The sequence below is a fragment of the Phalaenopsis equestris genome, unplaced genomic scaffold (assembly GCF_001263595.1).
Source record: "Phalaenopsis equestris unplaced genomic scaffold, ASM126359v1 Scaffold000137, whole genome shotgun sequence".
Taxonomy (NCBI): domain Eukaryota; kingdom Viridiplantae; phylum Streptophyta; class Magnoliopsida; order Asparagales; family Orchidaceae; genus Phalaenopsis; species Phalaenopsis equestris.
Window position 1 is genome coordinate 729,140 of NW_018164579.1, and position 15,082 is coordinate 744,221.

At 36.8% G+C, this 15,082-nt stretch overlaps 1 protein-coding gene across 1 annotated transcript in view; it reads right to left on the reverse strand.

Moving 5' to 3' along the window:
- Window positions 1–844: 844 nt before the first annotated feature.
- The window catches only part of LOC110021662 (ras-related protein RIC2-like), a 35,506-nt gene continuing 21,268 nt past the window's right edge, over window positions 845–15,082 (reverse strand). The window contains exon 2 of the mRNA XM_020720246.1: window positions 845–1,551. Within this exon, the coding sequence (XP_020575905.1) occupies window positions 1,122–1,551 (430 nt within the window). The 3' untranslated portion in view covers window positions 845–1,121. The remainder of the gene's footprint in view (window positions 1,552–15,082) is intronic.

Consider the following 15,082-nt stretch of genomic DNA (forward strand, 5'->3'; position numbering starts at 1 on the left):
TCATTCATAATTCAAAATAATTGAATCTCTATATCTAGGCTCACAATAGCTCTATTAATATCCTCTTCTATGCCTATGTAGGTTAGGCGCTATTTAGGTTGGATTAGGCAATAAACCAAGAAAGGTGTAGTCCAAAAATATAGCCTTAGTGTCATTTATGTCAATTTCAGCAACAGTCAAAATCTTTACGCTAAATGTTGACCTAAAATTAAGGGATCCACTAACCCCATGTTACGTGGGCCCAAAGTTTGAGTATTTCACTAAAGCTAAACTTGAATTGAGTTTTTAACTCAACTTCATTAAATTTGACCCACGTGACTGAGCAGACAACATATATAATCAAGAGAGGGTACTTGTTGACCAAGTTAACATGAGGTGATCATTGGGTTCACTAGTTAACCAGGGTCTAAGGCTAGGTAAAATCTACTGCCTGAACTTGGATTGGGCTGTTTCCCAGTGTTTTCTTAACCCAAGTTAAATCTAGATTTAGATGAGATAACCTGTAAGGTTAAAGGAGACAGTAACCAAGGCTCTAGGGCACAAGCCTGATCGAAACTATTCAGAAAAATAAATAAATTAAAAATAATAATATCATTCTCAATATTCAAACATGAATTAATCAAATAACTTTCTATAACACAACTGCTAACAGAATATATAGAAGTTATTATCAAGAAAATGAATGGCAGGTCAATCTTCAATGGCAAAGATCAAACCCACTAACTCAAGACAACACAATAGATTGAATTAATGGACAATCATAGCCAAAACTAATACCCAAAAAACATTTTGAAGAAAATTTTCAGCTGAATCCGAAAGAATGTTCAGGCCAAACCTTTTAGTCTAAAAGTGAAGCAGATTAAGCCAAAAAACAATAAAGTGAAATAAATTTCATACTCATCTGGCTCGAAACAGAAATTTGCATACAATAATAAACTCCATAGGCCAAATTTCCAACACAGCAGCAGGCCTTTCAAATTGGTCTATCAAAATAAAATCTGCATCTATTATAATTTCTTGCCAGATGAAACAAATAATGCAATGAAACTAGAACATCTATAGCTTTCGTGATTAGAATACTTAACAGGTTACCTGCAAATTTCCGTCTGTTCAGCTCCAACCTAATTAGAACAACATCCAAATCTCTTTCTAGAAGAATCATCATTAATATCAATTCTCTCACCTTTGCTTGGAACAGCAGATGCTGCATCTTCCCCAGCTTCGACTGGTCTTCTGCTCACAATTCGATAGATTTGTGTCAAAACCTCAGAAAACGCATTCTCCACATTGGTGGACTCGAGAGCAGATGTCTCCATGAAGAACAGCGACTCCCTCTCCGCCAATGCTTTGCCATCATCGGTTGATACTGCGACGAGATGACGGAGGTCAGACTTGTTCCCGACGAGCATAACGACGATGTTTGGATCTGTATGCTCCCTTAATTCCCTCAGCCAACGTACAATGTTCTCAAATGTTGCACGACGGGTGACATCAAACACAAGTAATGCACCCACAGCTCCGCGATAATAAGCACTTGTAATGGCGCGATACCTGTGAAATTACAATGATGAAGCAAAATTAATTAGCATGTGGGTGTCATAGTTTAGTTGGTAAGAATCATGGGAATTATTGCCAAATCCTATGTTTGAAATCGGCTTATATAAATTTTAGGATTTAACATTCAAATTTCTCATATCGGCTTATATAAATTTTAGGATTTAACATTCAAAATTCTCATTAATAATAATAATAATAATGATAATAAAAATATGGGGAATACCACCCAATTCCTATGTATTTACATATCTTACACTTTAACTTTACTTTTTTACATTTATACCACCCATATCTTCACACCAGAGTCACTCGACTAGGGTTCATCGGGCTGGCTGTCCACTTCACACGCAAGGCCGAGTCCTTGCCTTCTCCTTCCCCTTCTTCAACGTCGATTGATTCTCCTCCACACATGTCGTCACAATGCAACGCCGACCACAACAATCTGAGGTGAAACCACAACAAGCGACATCGTTGACTACTCGCACATGCACCCGCACTAGGAGCCCTCGATTCTTCCTCTTCTCTTGCACAGAAAGAACGCAACGTAGTTCTTCTCCTTCGACTTTTTTCTCTCGCAAGAATCCGCACAGAATGGCAACGCTTCTAACCCTAGATAAGTGTTCGATCTCTCTGGTCGTCTCTGCTAGGGTAACATGCGACCCTTCCTTCCTCTTCTACTATATTTCTCACTCTCACTCTCTCTCTCTCTCAGCTGATACGAAGAAATGCATCCCGTTCAATCCCTCCGACATCAAAAGACAAAATCATCTGACAGTTACTCCAACCGATTCAAAATTCTTAATGACATTATTATTATTATTTATTTACTTATTTTTATTTTTTATTAATTCAAGTTATTACAATTTGTAATTGAAGCCATTGCAGCACTAAGCACTTTAACAAAACGTCAATAAAAAAGAGCCAAACCATGAAAAATCCAAATGTCATGTATATTAAAAAAATTAAGCCAAATTAATCACACCTTAATCTTAACAGTAAAAAGCCATTTCCAGACAGCAAAATCTTAAAAGATAACAGATGGAGTCACAAAAAAACATTACTCCTAATATCTATCTTCAAGTTTAAAAGCATATTTTAAGGCACCATCTTCTCTCATTCTAGCTTAATGGTATACCTCTTCAAATCAATTTTAAAAATAGCATTACAACATTCATCGTATCCAAAGGAAAAAAAATACTCATCAATGATTTTACAGATAATCCTACTGTCTAAACAAACTCAAACAAGTAAACTTCTTAGGTGTAGGTTCCAATAGATACAGCATAAGGACTCATGTCTTATCTAATAAATTCTTTCCTAAATAATTCATCTACTTGTTAATTCAGCATGTTCTAATGAACTATTCATACATGACGTAAATGAAATTATGATGATCCAAGAACTATTAAAGTCCTTAAATGATATGCAGAGGTTTCATTGTCTGGATAAAACCAAAAATGAACCAAACTGTTTTTATTTAGTTAGCATGCTTAGTTGTTAAACATCATGTCAAATAAATAGTTGCCGATAAATTTTAGAAATATATGTGCAGATGTATGTCTCTATGTCATGTCCATGTCCTCCATGTATACATATTGGTCCATCATAATTGTCAATGTAGTTCATGTTTTAAACTCATGCGCAATTAAAGGCAAACTCAAACACCATTCATACAACTCTCACTATCAATCAATAGTCTGTCAAGCTTCTCTCCTACTTGTAATAGACTAAGAAATTGTAGTTTTCTTCCAAACAAGTTCAATTGTATGAACAGGTATAAATTAAGGCATGCTATTCAAAAAATTGTCCATTAAAACAACCTAAGAATTACTAATCTCTTCAACAAATTAACCAACAAATCCCGAATCATTAATTTCTCTATCTTCATCCCCAACATTTATATCCAGATTTCTGCTAGGGAAGAACTAGTATAATTACTAGTTTGATAACACTTTACAATATCCTAGCAAAAAACTTGATGTATTGAGTGCAACAAATTCAACTTGAAAGCATGAAATTTTAAAATTTATTCGATTAATATATAAGACATGTTAATAAGCATGTCCAATTGAGGGTCTGTTTGGGGCAGCTGCAGCTTATTCAATAATCTGCTGATAAGCTGATTAAAAATAATCTGTTTATAAACTAGGTGCAATGACTATTACAAATTTTTTATTTTTTTGGAAAAGCCAGACTGCTGCCAGAGAGTTGTCACCGCACCTAGACAGTTGTGGTGTGAAAACACTGTCTTCAGCATTTTGAAAACGCATGAGCTGCTAAAACATAATTTACCCAAACAGGTCAGGTGCGTTTTCAATACGCCACCGCACCACATAAGCTGCCCCTGATAGAACATAGTAAAGTGCCTAAACCTAAAACATGACATTAGGATTTTCAATAATACTATTTTTTCAAATATTTCCATGTACTCAGTCAATTTTAGTGACTTCTTTAGAGAATTAAGTTCAAGCAAACTTTAGCAAGAAGATAAAGGCAAATATTTCTTTATAAAAGTTTTTTTCATTTCATCTAAAGTTGTTGAAAGTTCCTTTCTCCCTGCCTCTTCAAACTCACCCATTAAATTTTAGTTTGACCAATTTCTTTTACTTTCCAAACCTTACTTGAGGTTCACCATACATAGTTTATACTAGAAGAAATTTTTTAGAGGCATTTACTTACGTACCACATAATTATTATATACCTACATATCTAACACCTAGACCTTCATATTTACATACATGACACTCAATTCTTTGACATTACATCAAAAATACCATTAATACTAACTTTTTAAAAGTGAAAATACACATTTTCATGCATAAGTTTTAAAACGAAAGTGTTATAAATAAAATATCAAGCTTTAGGAGTTCGATATTGTAAATACAAAAGAATTATGAAGTATGATGTAAATTTCCCAATTTTTTACTTTCACTTCAGCCTTTCTAGTTGTTATCATCTATTTCAAAATTTTGACAACCATGAATTATTAAAGACTTCAAATTTTCAATCACCATGATTTACCCATCTCCAACAAAAGTAAAATCCAAGCGAACTGGTTCATCATTGCGATTGGAATTCATTTCAGATTCATGTGTGGGAACTGGATTGGCCAAATCACCAATTCTTGTTTTACACAAAATGGTGGTATCGCAAAAAAAAATAAAAAAAAAATTTTAGGTGTCATTTGGGATCACTTTTATTTTATTTATTAATATTTTGATTTGTAATAAAATCTGTATGATAAGTTAAACTAAAATAAAGGTTTTTTTTTTTAATATTGAAGAAATCTAAAAATTGCTTTTGAGCGTTTTTAAGAACACCTTGATTTAAAAAAATAATAATAATAAAAATTAAAAACATATAGAAAACTCATTAAACGAATAAGCTTTTACACATTAATGAAAAAATGTAATAAAAAATCAGAAGTAATTCCTACCAGCCTTTATAAATTCAATCAACTGATTTTGAAAAATGGTTAAACTTTGATCTCCATCATGATCTATTAAGTTATCATAGTTAGTAAAAATGGTTAAACTTTGACATTGTGGCAACCTGCAGCTCTAATACTAATTTAATGCAAAAAGACTCATAATCAAGGTTTTCTAATGCAATTACTATGATGTTTGCCATGTTTATATGCAAAGAAAACAGAGAATTGACAAAATAATAATAATCAATCATGCTAAAAAACTTTCCAATGGCAATAGGTAATACAAGCGTTCAAATCCTAATTGATAACTGTTACAAGTTATTAGAATTGATTTATTTCTTTTTCCAAAATTTCATGTTTTATGTATTTCCTATTTGTTTGTCTTTCTTATTTTATATATTTCCTATGTTAAGAGTCATGTTATGTATTTCCTATTTTATATATTTCTTTTATTATGAGTCTAGCAATCTATACTTATACCTATCCTTTCATATCAATAAGATTATCCCGCTCAATTCCCAAAATCAACATAATATTAGAGCCACGGAATCGTACCCTAGCAGCCGGGATCTCGCCCTAGCCGCAGAAACTTTTTCTGCAGGCCTTCACTTGCAGGTTCCAGCAGCAAGAACTCCCCACCGGATCTCCCCTCCCTTCAGGTTGTCAGCCGCTGAACCATTCTACCATAAGTTTTCCTGCAGCATTTTTCCTTTTATGGTTTTCCTTCCAGATTTGCGAGCTTCTCCAGTGAAAATCTTACAATCGTGAGTTACCTGTAGATTTCTCCTGTGAGTCCTTACTGCACACCTTTCCCGTTAGCCTTCCTCCGGCGTGTTGGTCTTCCTTCTAGAACTGTTAGATCTCCCCTATGTCGGCGGTATCCTCACCTGTAGGCCATTTTTTGCCGACAGTTGCGCGAGGGATCGCCTCCATCCATGTCTCGGCCTCCAAAGCTCACCTTTGGCTCAGTCTGAATCATGACGGACACCAGCACCACCAAACAATCTTTCGACAGTGTCCTTAAGTCCACCAGAGGAATGATACCTATATCTTACTCTATCTACAAATTGGAGGACATGAAAATCACATAAATTTCTTAATTACAACCAACAAACTGAACTGCTCAAATTTCTTCCAATAGTTTCAAGATGTGTCATTATTCGCCAAAGGACGAGGAAAATTCGGTCATCTCATAAGTATGATCTGTGAACCTCCCAACAAGGGAAGTGAACAATTCCATGGTCAAATTATGTTTGATTAATTCCAAGAAAACCTCAAATTGTCGTTGTTACATGTCTCTTCCATTTGTAAGTGCCCTCTGAACTGTCGTTCATGTACCTACTGAGACGCAGGTGATTCTGGCCAATTCTATGATGTTTCTATAACATTTGCGAGGAGAAACAGGGATCGAGAATGGTGACCTAGTACTACAATGACTTGGTTGTCTTATAGATGGAATGCAATCTCTAATACAGTTGAGTCTCCTACTGATCTTTCCTTCTTAAAAATTGTGGAAAAGGATCGTGTGTTCCAATTCATGACCAGCCTGAACACGAATCTCGATGAAGGTTGTGTCCTCTTCCTCTAACTCGGATGGCATTCACCGAGAATCGTTGCAAAGAAAAATGGAGATTTGTCCTGCTCGGCTTCACTTCTTCCGCCGAACCTTCCACCTTGGTCTCCAATAATGCTTAGCACTCTGTCACACCTTCGCGAGCCAATCACTCTACATGTGATTTTTGTAAAAAACCCTTCCAATAAGGCTTAACACTGTCACTTGATCCCCGCTCAAACTAATATATCTTTCTCAGATATTCTGCACCTCAAAAGCTATCGGTGTCTTGATCCTACCAGCAGCAGACTATATGTAAGTGTTGATGTCTTCTTTTTTTAGAGTGTTCCCTACTTCCCTAACAATGTGTTGAGTGAGGGGGAGCTAGAATTTCTAGACATTGTTCCTTTTCCGACTTTGTTGGATAGTTTACCTAGTCCCACTATCACTGAATCCGAGGAACCATCTATCCCACTGGATCCACCACCAACCAAACCAACATCTCCTCCATCAACTCTCCATGTCAATACTCAATGTACCAAACCCTCGGGTCAGACTCGTCATAATGCCCCTACTCTTGAGCCCAGTCTCGCGGTAAGTCTTGGAATTCGCTACGCCCGACATTCTTGAAACGACACTTTCTCGACTTACAGAGATCACTTTTGCTCTGAATGAGTAGTTAAATTCTCCCATTGAGGTACGCAATCAGGCATGCTCACTATATCCTATGGCAAAATATGTCTCTTTCCATAGTTTATCATCGACCTGTAAAACATTTGCCACTTTCTTGATGGATTGTTGTCTTCCATCCATTATTGAGGCAGCATTAGGGGTGTTAACAAGTCGAACACGAGCGAACCCAAGAGCTCGTGTTCGACTCGTTAAAAAATATCCTTGTTCGTGTTCGACTAGTTTATATTTCGAACAAAAAAATTTATTTGGGTTTGACTTGTTTGTTTAGCGAGCCGAACAAGAGTTATTCATGAACAAAATGTCATTTTGATAACCATAATCATGCAGTCGTTAGGAGTGTAAACGAGCCGAGCTTGAGCGAGCCCAGGCTCGACTATTGTTTGACTCATTAAAAAACATCATTGTCATCTTCAGCTCGTTTATACATCGAGCTCAAAAAATTAGTTCGTGTTTTGCTCGTTTTCTTATCAAGCCGAACATGAGTTGTTCACGAACAATGTCATTTTGACGATTCTGCACCTCAAAAAGCTATCGGGGTCTTGATCCTACCAGCAGCAGACTATATGTAAGTGTTGATGTCTTCTTTTTTTAGAGTGTTCCCTACTTCCCTAACATTGTGTTGAGTGAGGGGGAGCTAGAATTTCTATACATTGTTCCTTTTCCGACTTTGTTGGATAGTTTACCTAGTCCCACTATCACTGAATCCGAGGAACCATCTATCCCACTGGATCCACCACCAACCAAACCAACATCTCCTCCATCAACTCTCCATGTCAATACTCAATGTACCAAACCCTCGGGTCAGACTCGTCATAATGCCCCTACTCTTGAGCCCAGTCTCGCGGTAAGTCTTGGAATTCGCTACGCCCGACATTCTTGAAACGACACTTTCTCGACTTACAGAGATCACTTTTGCTCTGAATGAGTAGTTAAATTCTCCCATTGAGGTACGCAATCAGGCATGCTCACTATATCCTATGGCAAAATATGTCTCTTTCCATAGTTTATCATCGACCTGTAAAACATTTGCCACTTTCTTGATGGATTGTTGTCTTCCATCCATTATTGAGGCAGCATTAGGGGTGTTAACAAGTCGAACACGAGCGAACCCGGGAGCTCGTGTTCGACTCGTTAAAAAATATCCTTGCTCGTGTTCGACTAGTTTATATTTCGAACAAAAAAATTTATTTGGGTTTGACTTGTTTGTTTAGCGAGCCGAACAAGAGTTATTCATGAACAAAAAGTCGTTTTGATAACCATCATCATGCAGTCGTTAGGTGTAAACGAGCCGAGCTTGAGCGAGCCCAGGCTCGACTATTGTTCGACTCGTTAAAAAACATCATTGTCATCTTTGGCTCGTTTATACATCGAGCTCAAAAAATTGGTTTGTGTTTTGCTCGTTTTCTTATCAAGCCGAACATGAGCTATTCACGAACAATGTCATTTTGACGATCCTAATCACACAGCCATAAGCTGTTAAGGTTGGGGCGAGTTTTAAATCTTATTATTTATAATAAATGTTCATTTAAATAGAATTTAATATATTTTATTCTATTTTTATTTAGTAATTTTAATTGATTATAGATATTGTAGCCTTGTTTTCAACTAAATTATCTAAAGATAACACTCATTATATATATATATATATATAGAGAGAGAGAGAGAGAGAGAGAGTAAAAACAAGTCTTTTGTGTTCGACTCATTTATATATCGAGCGCAAAAAAAATTGTTCGTGTTCGGCTCGTTTGCTTAGCGAACAAATCAAACACGAGCTACTTAACGAATCTAACATGAGTTGTTCGCGAACAAGTCATTTTGATAGCCTTAGGCAGTAATGGTTGACCCTTTCTAGAAGGCGGCAGTCATGAACGAGATAAATGCCTTTCGATAAATTCATACTTGGGATGTTGATCTTCCTTGAGGAAAGAAAGCTATGGGTTGCCCGTGGATTTTCAACACCAAATTTTGCTCTGATGGATCCTTTAAACACAACAAGACAAGGTTGGTCACTATTCACAAACTTATGAAGTGGACTATGAAGAGACCATTGCTCTGGTAGTTAAACTGAAAACCATTCGGGTTCTGTTATCACTTGTCGTGAATTTGGATTAACCCTTACTCCAACTGGACATCAAGAATGTTTCCTCAACGACAATCTCGCAGAGGAGGTGTACATGTCTCTCCCGTCTGGCTTGGACTCATTTTCCTCTTACTGTGGACAGGCGTGTAGACTAAAAAAATCTATTTATGGGTTGAAACAATCCCCCGGGCCTGGTTCAGCAAGTTTACACAAGTTTTTGTGGACCATGATTTCTCTTAGGCCCAATTAGATCCCAAGATGTTCTTCCGCCACTCATCTGATGACTGTATTGCCATCCTCACCACCTATATCGACAACATCATCCTCACAAGTGGGCCTTGGAATCTCTCAAAAGCATTCTAATCGCATCCTTTGATGAAAGACTTGAGTTCGCTCTGGTATTTCCTATTTATGGAAGAAGCTCGGTCCTTTCGGGGCATTAGCCTTTCCTGACGCAAATATGTAACAGATTTACTGACTGAGACAAAGCTACTACTTTGCAGACCGATGGTTGTTCCAATGGATCCCAATTAGAAGTTGGCAGATGTTCCCAATTCAGTTCCGATGAACAAGACACACTACCAACATTTAGTAGTGAAACTCGTTTACCTATCTCATTCGTAACTGTATATTTGTAACAACATTGGTATTATCAATCAGTTCATGCATGATCTTTATGAGCAACACCTCACCGTTGTACATGAGATCCTTCATTACTTGAAAGGAACACTGGGCTTAGATTTGTTATTTTCTCGTCATACCTCTTTCTCTGTTATAGTTTATATGAACATCGATTGGGCCGGGTCCGTCAATGATCGACGATCTACCTCAGGTTAGTGCAACTTCGTGTGGAGAAACCTTGCCACATGGAGGTAAAAAACAGTTCATGACTGTCCATAATAGTGTTGAAGTCGGATTTCAGTCTGTCCATGGAGTATGTGAAACCCTATGGTTGCTCATCATGCTCTGCAAGTTATGTATGTCGGTCTCTTTTCCTCTGCAGTTGTTTTGTGACAAAAAATTTCCCATCAACATTGCTCATAATTTGGTCCAACATGATTGTACCTAGCATGTTGAGATTGACCATCATTTTATTAAGAAGAAGTTTGATTTTGGGGAAATGTGTGTTCCATTCGTTCCTTCCACCGAACAACTGGTAAATATTCTCACAAAGAATCTTCTTCGACCATTGTTTGACGATTTCAAATCCAAGTTGAACATGATTGAAATCTATGTTTCAGCTTGAGGGGGAGTGTAAGAAGTTATTAGCATTAATTTATTTTCTTTTCCTATAGTTTTTGTTTTATAAATTTCCTATTTGTTTGTCTTTCCTATTTCATATTTTTCATATGTTAGAAGTCATGTAATTTATACTTATACCTCCCCTTTCATATCACCTGCTCATTTTCAAAAATCAACAATAACAAATTAATCTGATAATTTTGAGAATTTTAGCAAAAATCAAGAGAGAAATAAAATCTGCGAGAAAAAAATTTCTTTCCACAACTAAATTGACGTATCAAAATTTTGCCACAATCATAAGTACTAAACAACAACTTCACCAAACGAATAAACATTATGTAGAACAAATGGAAAAGGAACAAAGTTACCTAAATAGAGAAAAATCAAAACTCAACCTAGCACAGCAAAGTTACCAATTGGAGAATAAATAGATAAGGAATTACAAAAATACAAAACATCTAGACTAAATAAGGTAGGAGAACATCCTCAAAAATCCAATAGAACTCGTACTTGTATTGTGCTCAAAATAATTGCAAATCCTACTTGCACTCAAACATTGCGGGAAAAAAAAATTGTATTAACCAAAAGTAGAAATTGCATGCATCCTAATTAATTATGAACTCCTTTAATTAAGAAGGTTAATAAAAACGGTTGACACAATTAATTTCAATTGAAATTTAGATCAAGCATAATTTAATTTTAGGATTCCCTAGAATAGTCAGCTCGAGTAATTAATAAAAAAAAATCCAAAGCAATCCTATGTTACAAGTCGTGCATGTCAAGCCACACTCTAACCCAGTAATCAAATCAACCATGTGAAACAAAAACCACAAGAAATCATGCTCTGTCAAATACAACTGAACATAACCGAACAATAAAATAACGCAACTACCACTACCAATAAATTCCATCAAGATAATCAAACCTATCGAAGAGTATATTTGAGACCCCTATATAATTGATTATTAATTGCTAATTCCACATATATCAACATTATAATCAAATGATTACACCTTTGATCCACTAATCATGTAAAAATTTTATATATTTTTCTAGCTTTTGAACACTTTTGAGGACATTATAATCAAATGATTACACCTTTGATCCACTACTGACCATGTAAAAATTGTATATATTTTTCTAGCTTTTGAACACTTTTGAGGAAAATCAAACAATATCAAATCTGACTTAAAAATAGCATATAGCAAGAAATATCAATTAAAATAAATACATGATGATTTGCAAGATTAATACAAACTGTGTTAATATTAATCTTTCACAAAATTCTATTAGGATAGGTGGGGTTGCAAATGAACCAAGCATTCGACAAAGTCCTCATGGCTAGGCTCAATTAAAGCACGTTCATTGTCTTTGATTGACAAATCAATCTTGAACATTTCTATAAATACTCAATTGTTAAATGAAAAGCTTGATTAATTTATTGCTCAATGCATTTATGATCATGAATAATATCATTTTAAGTTTATGAACATGCTCATTAAGAGTGTGAATTAAGGCGCAATATATAATTTGATTAAGGCTCAACGCTTGATAAGGCATCCAACAGAGAAGCAAGATGAACATGCTTAGCTCGGTAAGATAAAGCTCATTTTAATCTATTAAAGTCTTAATTGCTAAACACAACTAATTTAGGCTTGACAACTTTCATTCATTTTTTCAAACTAACTTTCCATTTAAAGCTCGTTAATTATAATATGAACAAGCTCAAACTAAGCTCGATCAAGTTTTTAGTTAACAAGCTTGAGTTTTAAAATCACAACAAAAGCTCAAATCAAGGTCAAGCCAGGACCTTTTGTTAAATTAGCTCACACCCAAACAAGCTCCTACTCAGCTTGGCTTATTTCGTTTGCAAAATAATGATATAACCTCTATTTGTCACAACTACCCTTGATATTCTTCATTACTACATGAAGCATATATTTAACAAGTTAAAAATGCCACGACAACATGAGATAAATTCAAGTGATGCTCAATCATATGCTAGTGTTATCATAAGTGTTAAGGGTCAAGTGATACAGGAGTTAACCCAAACCACAATGTAACAATGATATTATTGCTGAGGTTCAAACAGGTGGTCACAAACAATCAACTAAATTAGGAAAAACAACGACACAAAAACAAATACCCCACTAGTACGAGGTTCGAAAGTGGTGGATGCAGTTTGAGGAGGAGGGAACTGCGAGGTATGGGAGGTTGAGAGGTCAAGCAGCGGCTAGGGGAAGGCTGACCAACTGCTGGACAACAGCAGGAAAGTCAGCAGAGGTGGGAAGGTGGCAGCAGCAAGGGGAGGTGGGAGTTGTAGGGATGTCTAACAGCTGGACAGCATTTTAGGTGGCTGTGAGGGAGCCTGGAAGGTAGCAAGTTGGCGCGGCTATAAGGAAGGCTGGGAAGGTAAGGAGAGGGGAAAGGATGTGGCAGAGAATTGCAGGCTGCAGAAAAACCATTAAGGGGTTGTTCTCCGGTGGTGCAACAAATACAGAAAGGGTAGAGGCGAAAGAAAGGTTGCGAGAAAAGGAAAGTAGATGATAGATGTCATTGCGGGATCAAGTTACAGATAAAGCACCATTCCTTGGGAAATGGTCACCACCTTGAATGATTTACATCTGAAGTATCTTTTCGCCTTCAGATATTGCCCTAGTAGAAAAATACCGAAAGTCGACGACTGTCCTAAACAAAAATACATGAAAAACCAAACCCAAAACATGAAGGAAAAACATATATAATATTAGAGTTATGCTTATCTAATACTGAATAGTAGGCAGACCAAAGTGATGCTGAAGTAAATCCAAAACCCAATGAAACAATGATATTATTATTGAAATTCAAACAAGCGGTCACAAACAATCAACTAAAATAGGAAAAGCGACAATACAAACACAAATGTCCCACTAGGGCGAGGTTCAAAGGTGGTTTAAGCGGTTTGAGGGGGAAACTGAGAGGTATGGGTATTTGAGTAGCAGAGCAGCGGCTAGAGAAAGGCTGACCCGCGGCTAGAAAACAACAGGGAAGTCAAACAGGAGGTGGGAAGGTGGCAGCAGCAAGGAGAGGTGAGGGTTATAGGGATGTTCGACTGTTGGACGACAGGCTATGCGGCTATGAGTGAGCTTGGGAAGAGCGATGACAAATTGGGGCGGCTATAAGGAAGGCTGGGAAGGTAAGGGGAGGGAAAAAGATGTGGCAAGGAATCATAGGCTGTAGAAAAACGAGTAAGGGGTTGTCTCCGATGGCGGCAACAAATACTCTAGGGGTGGAGGAGAAGAAAGGTTGTCAGAGAAGGAAAGTCGAGGATAAATGTCTCTGGAGAATCGAACTATAGTCGTACCATTCAATTCTTAGGATACAGTCACCACCTAAAACGATTTACCATCAAAGTACCTTTTCCCCTTCAAATACCGCCCTAGTAGGGAAACACCTGAAGTCGGCGGCTGTACTGAATGGAAATACAAGAAAAAATTAACCTAAAACATGAAAGAACAATATATGTATAATTAGAGTAACTAAGAAGTGTGGCAACAACAGGGAAAGCAAGCTAGGGAAGGTGTGGCAGCACCGGGGAAAGCTCGTCAGCAGTTTCAAAAGGAGGGCAGCAAGTGGGGAAGCGCTGGTAGCGATGCGGAAGACCTGAACAGCAAGATAGATTGCTGGAAGTGGGTCGGCTGAGTGACGGGAGAAATTTTGGACAAGTGGACAGCAAGATTGGGTTGTTCCGGAATGGAGGCTGACTGTTGGGATGGAATATGCGGAGTTGCGGCCTTGCATGGAGAAGGCTGGCAGCATGTTGGAGGGGGGGCAGCAGCCGATGGTTGTTAAGGAATAGGTGTGTTGGCTTATTGTAGGGCTAGGAAGCAGGTGGACAGCAACAAGAAAGGTGGAAGGAAAGATAAATATCTTTCGGGGTCAAGCTACAGCCGGAGAGCACTCGGGCTTGTGGGTATGGTTACCACCTTGGACGAAAGACAATCGGAGCACTACCTCGACGTCGGATACAGCCCTCGAAGGGGAAAATACCAAGGTTAAAACCTGAGTTCATATATCAGAAATAAGACACCTATCTCTAAGCACATCATCCTCTATTTATAATAATGTTATGACTTTATTTTTGGCAATACTTAAAATAAGTAAAAAGAATAAAATCAAAATTTCAAATTTAGGAAAGAGGAATAAAATATTTAGAAATTCTGATTTGGAAAGACTTATATTAGGAATGTGCTAAGAAGGAAAGAGGGGAAAGGGAAGAGCGACAACCCCCCTCCATTCGAGGACCAATTGGTCCTCCATAGCCCTCGCATCATATTATATACTATTTCCTATTAATTAGCCTATGCCTCAACTCCCATTTTCAAGGCTTTAAACTATATATATATGTATATGTATAAATATATATGTATGTATGTATGTATGTATATGTATATATATATATATGTATGTATGTATATATATATGTATATGTATATATATGTATATGTATGTATGTATGTATATGTATGTATGTATATATATATATATA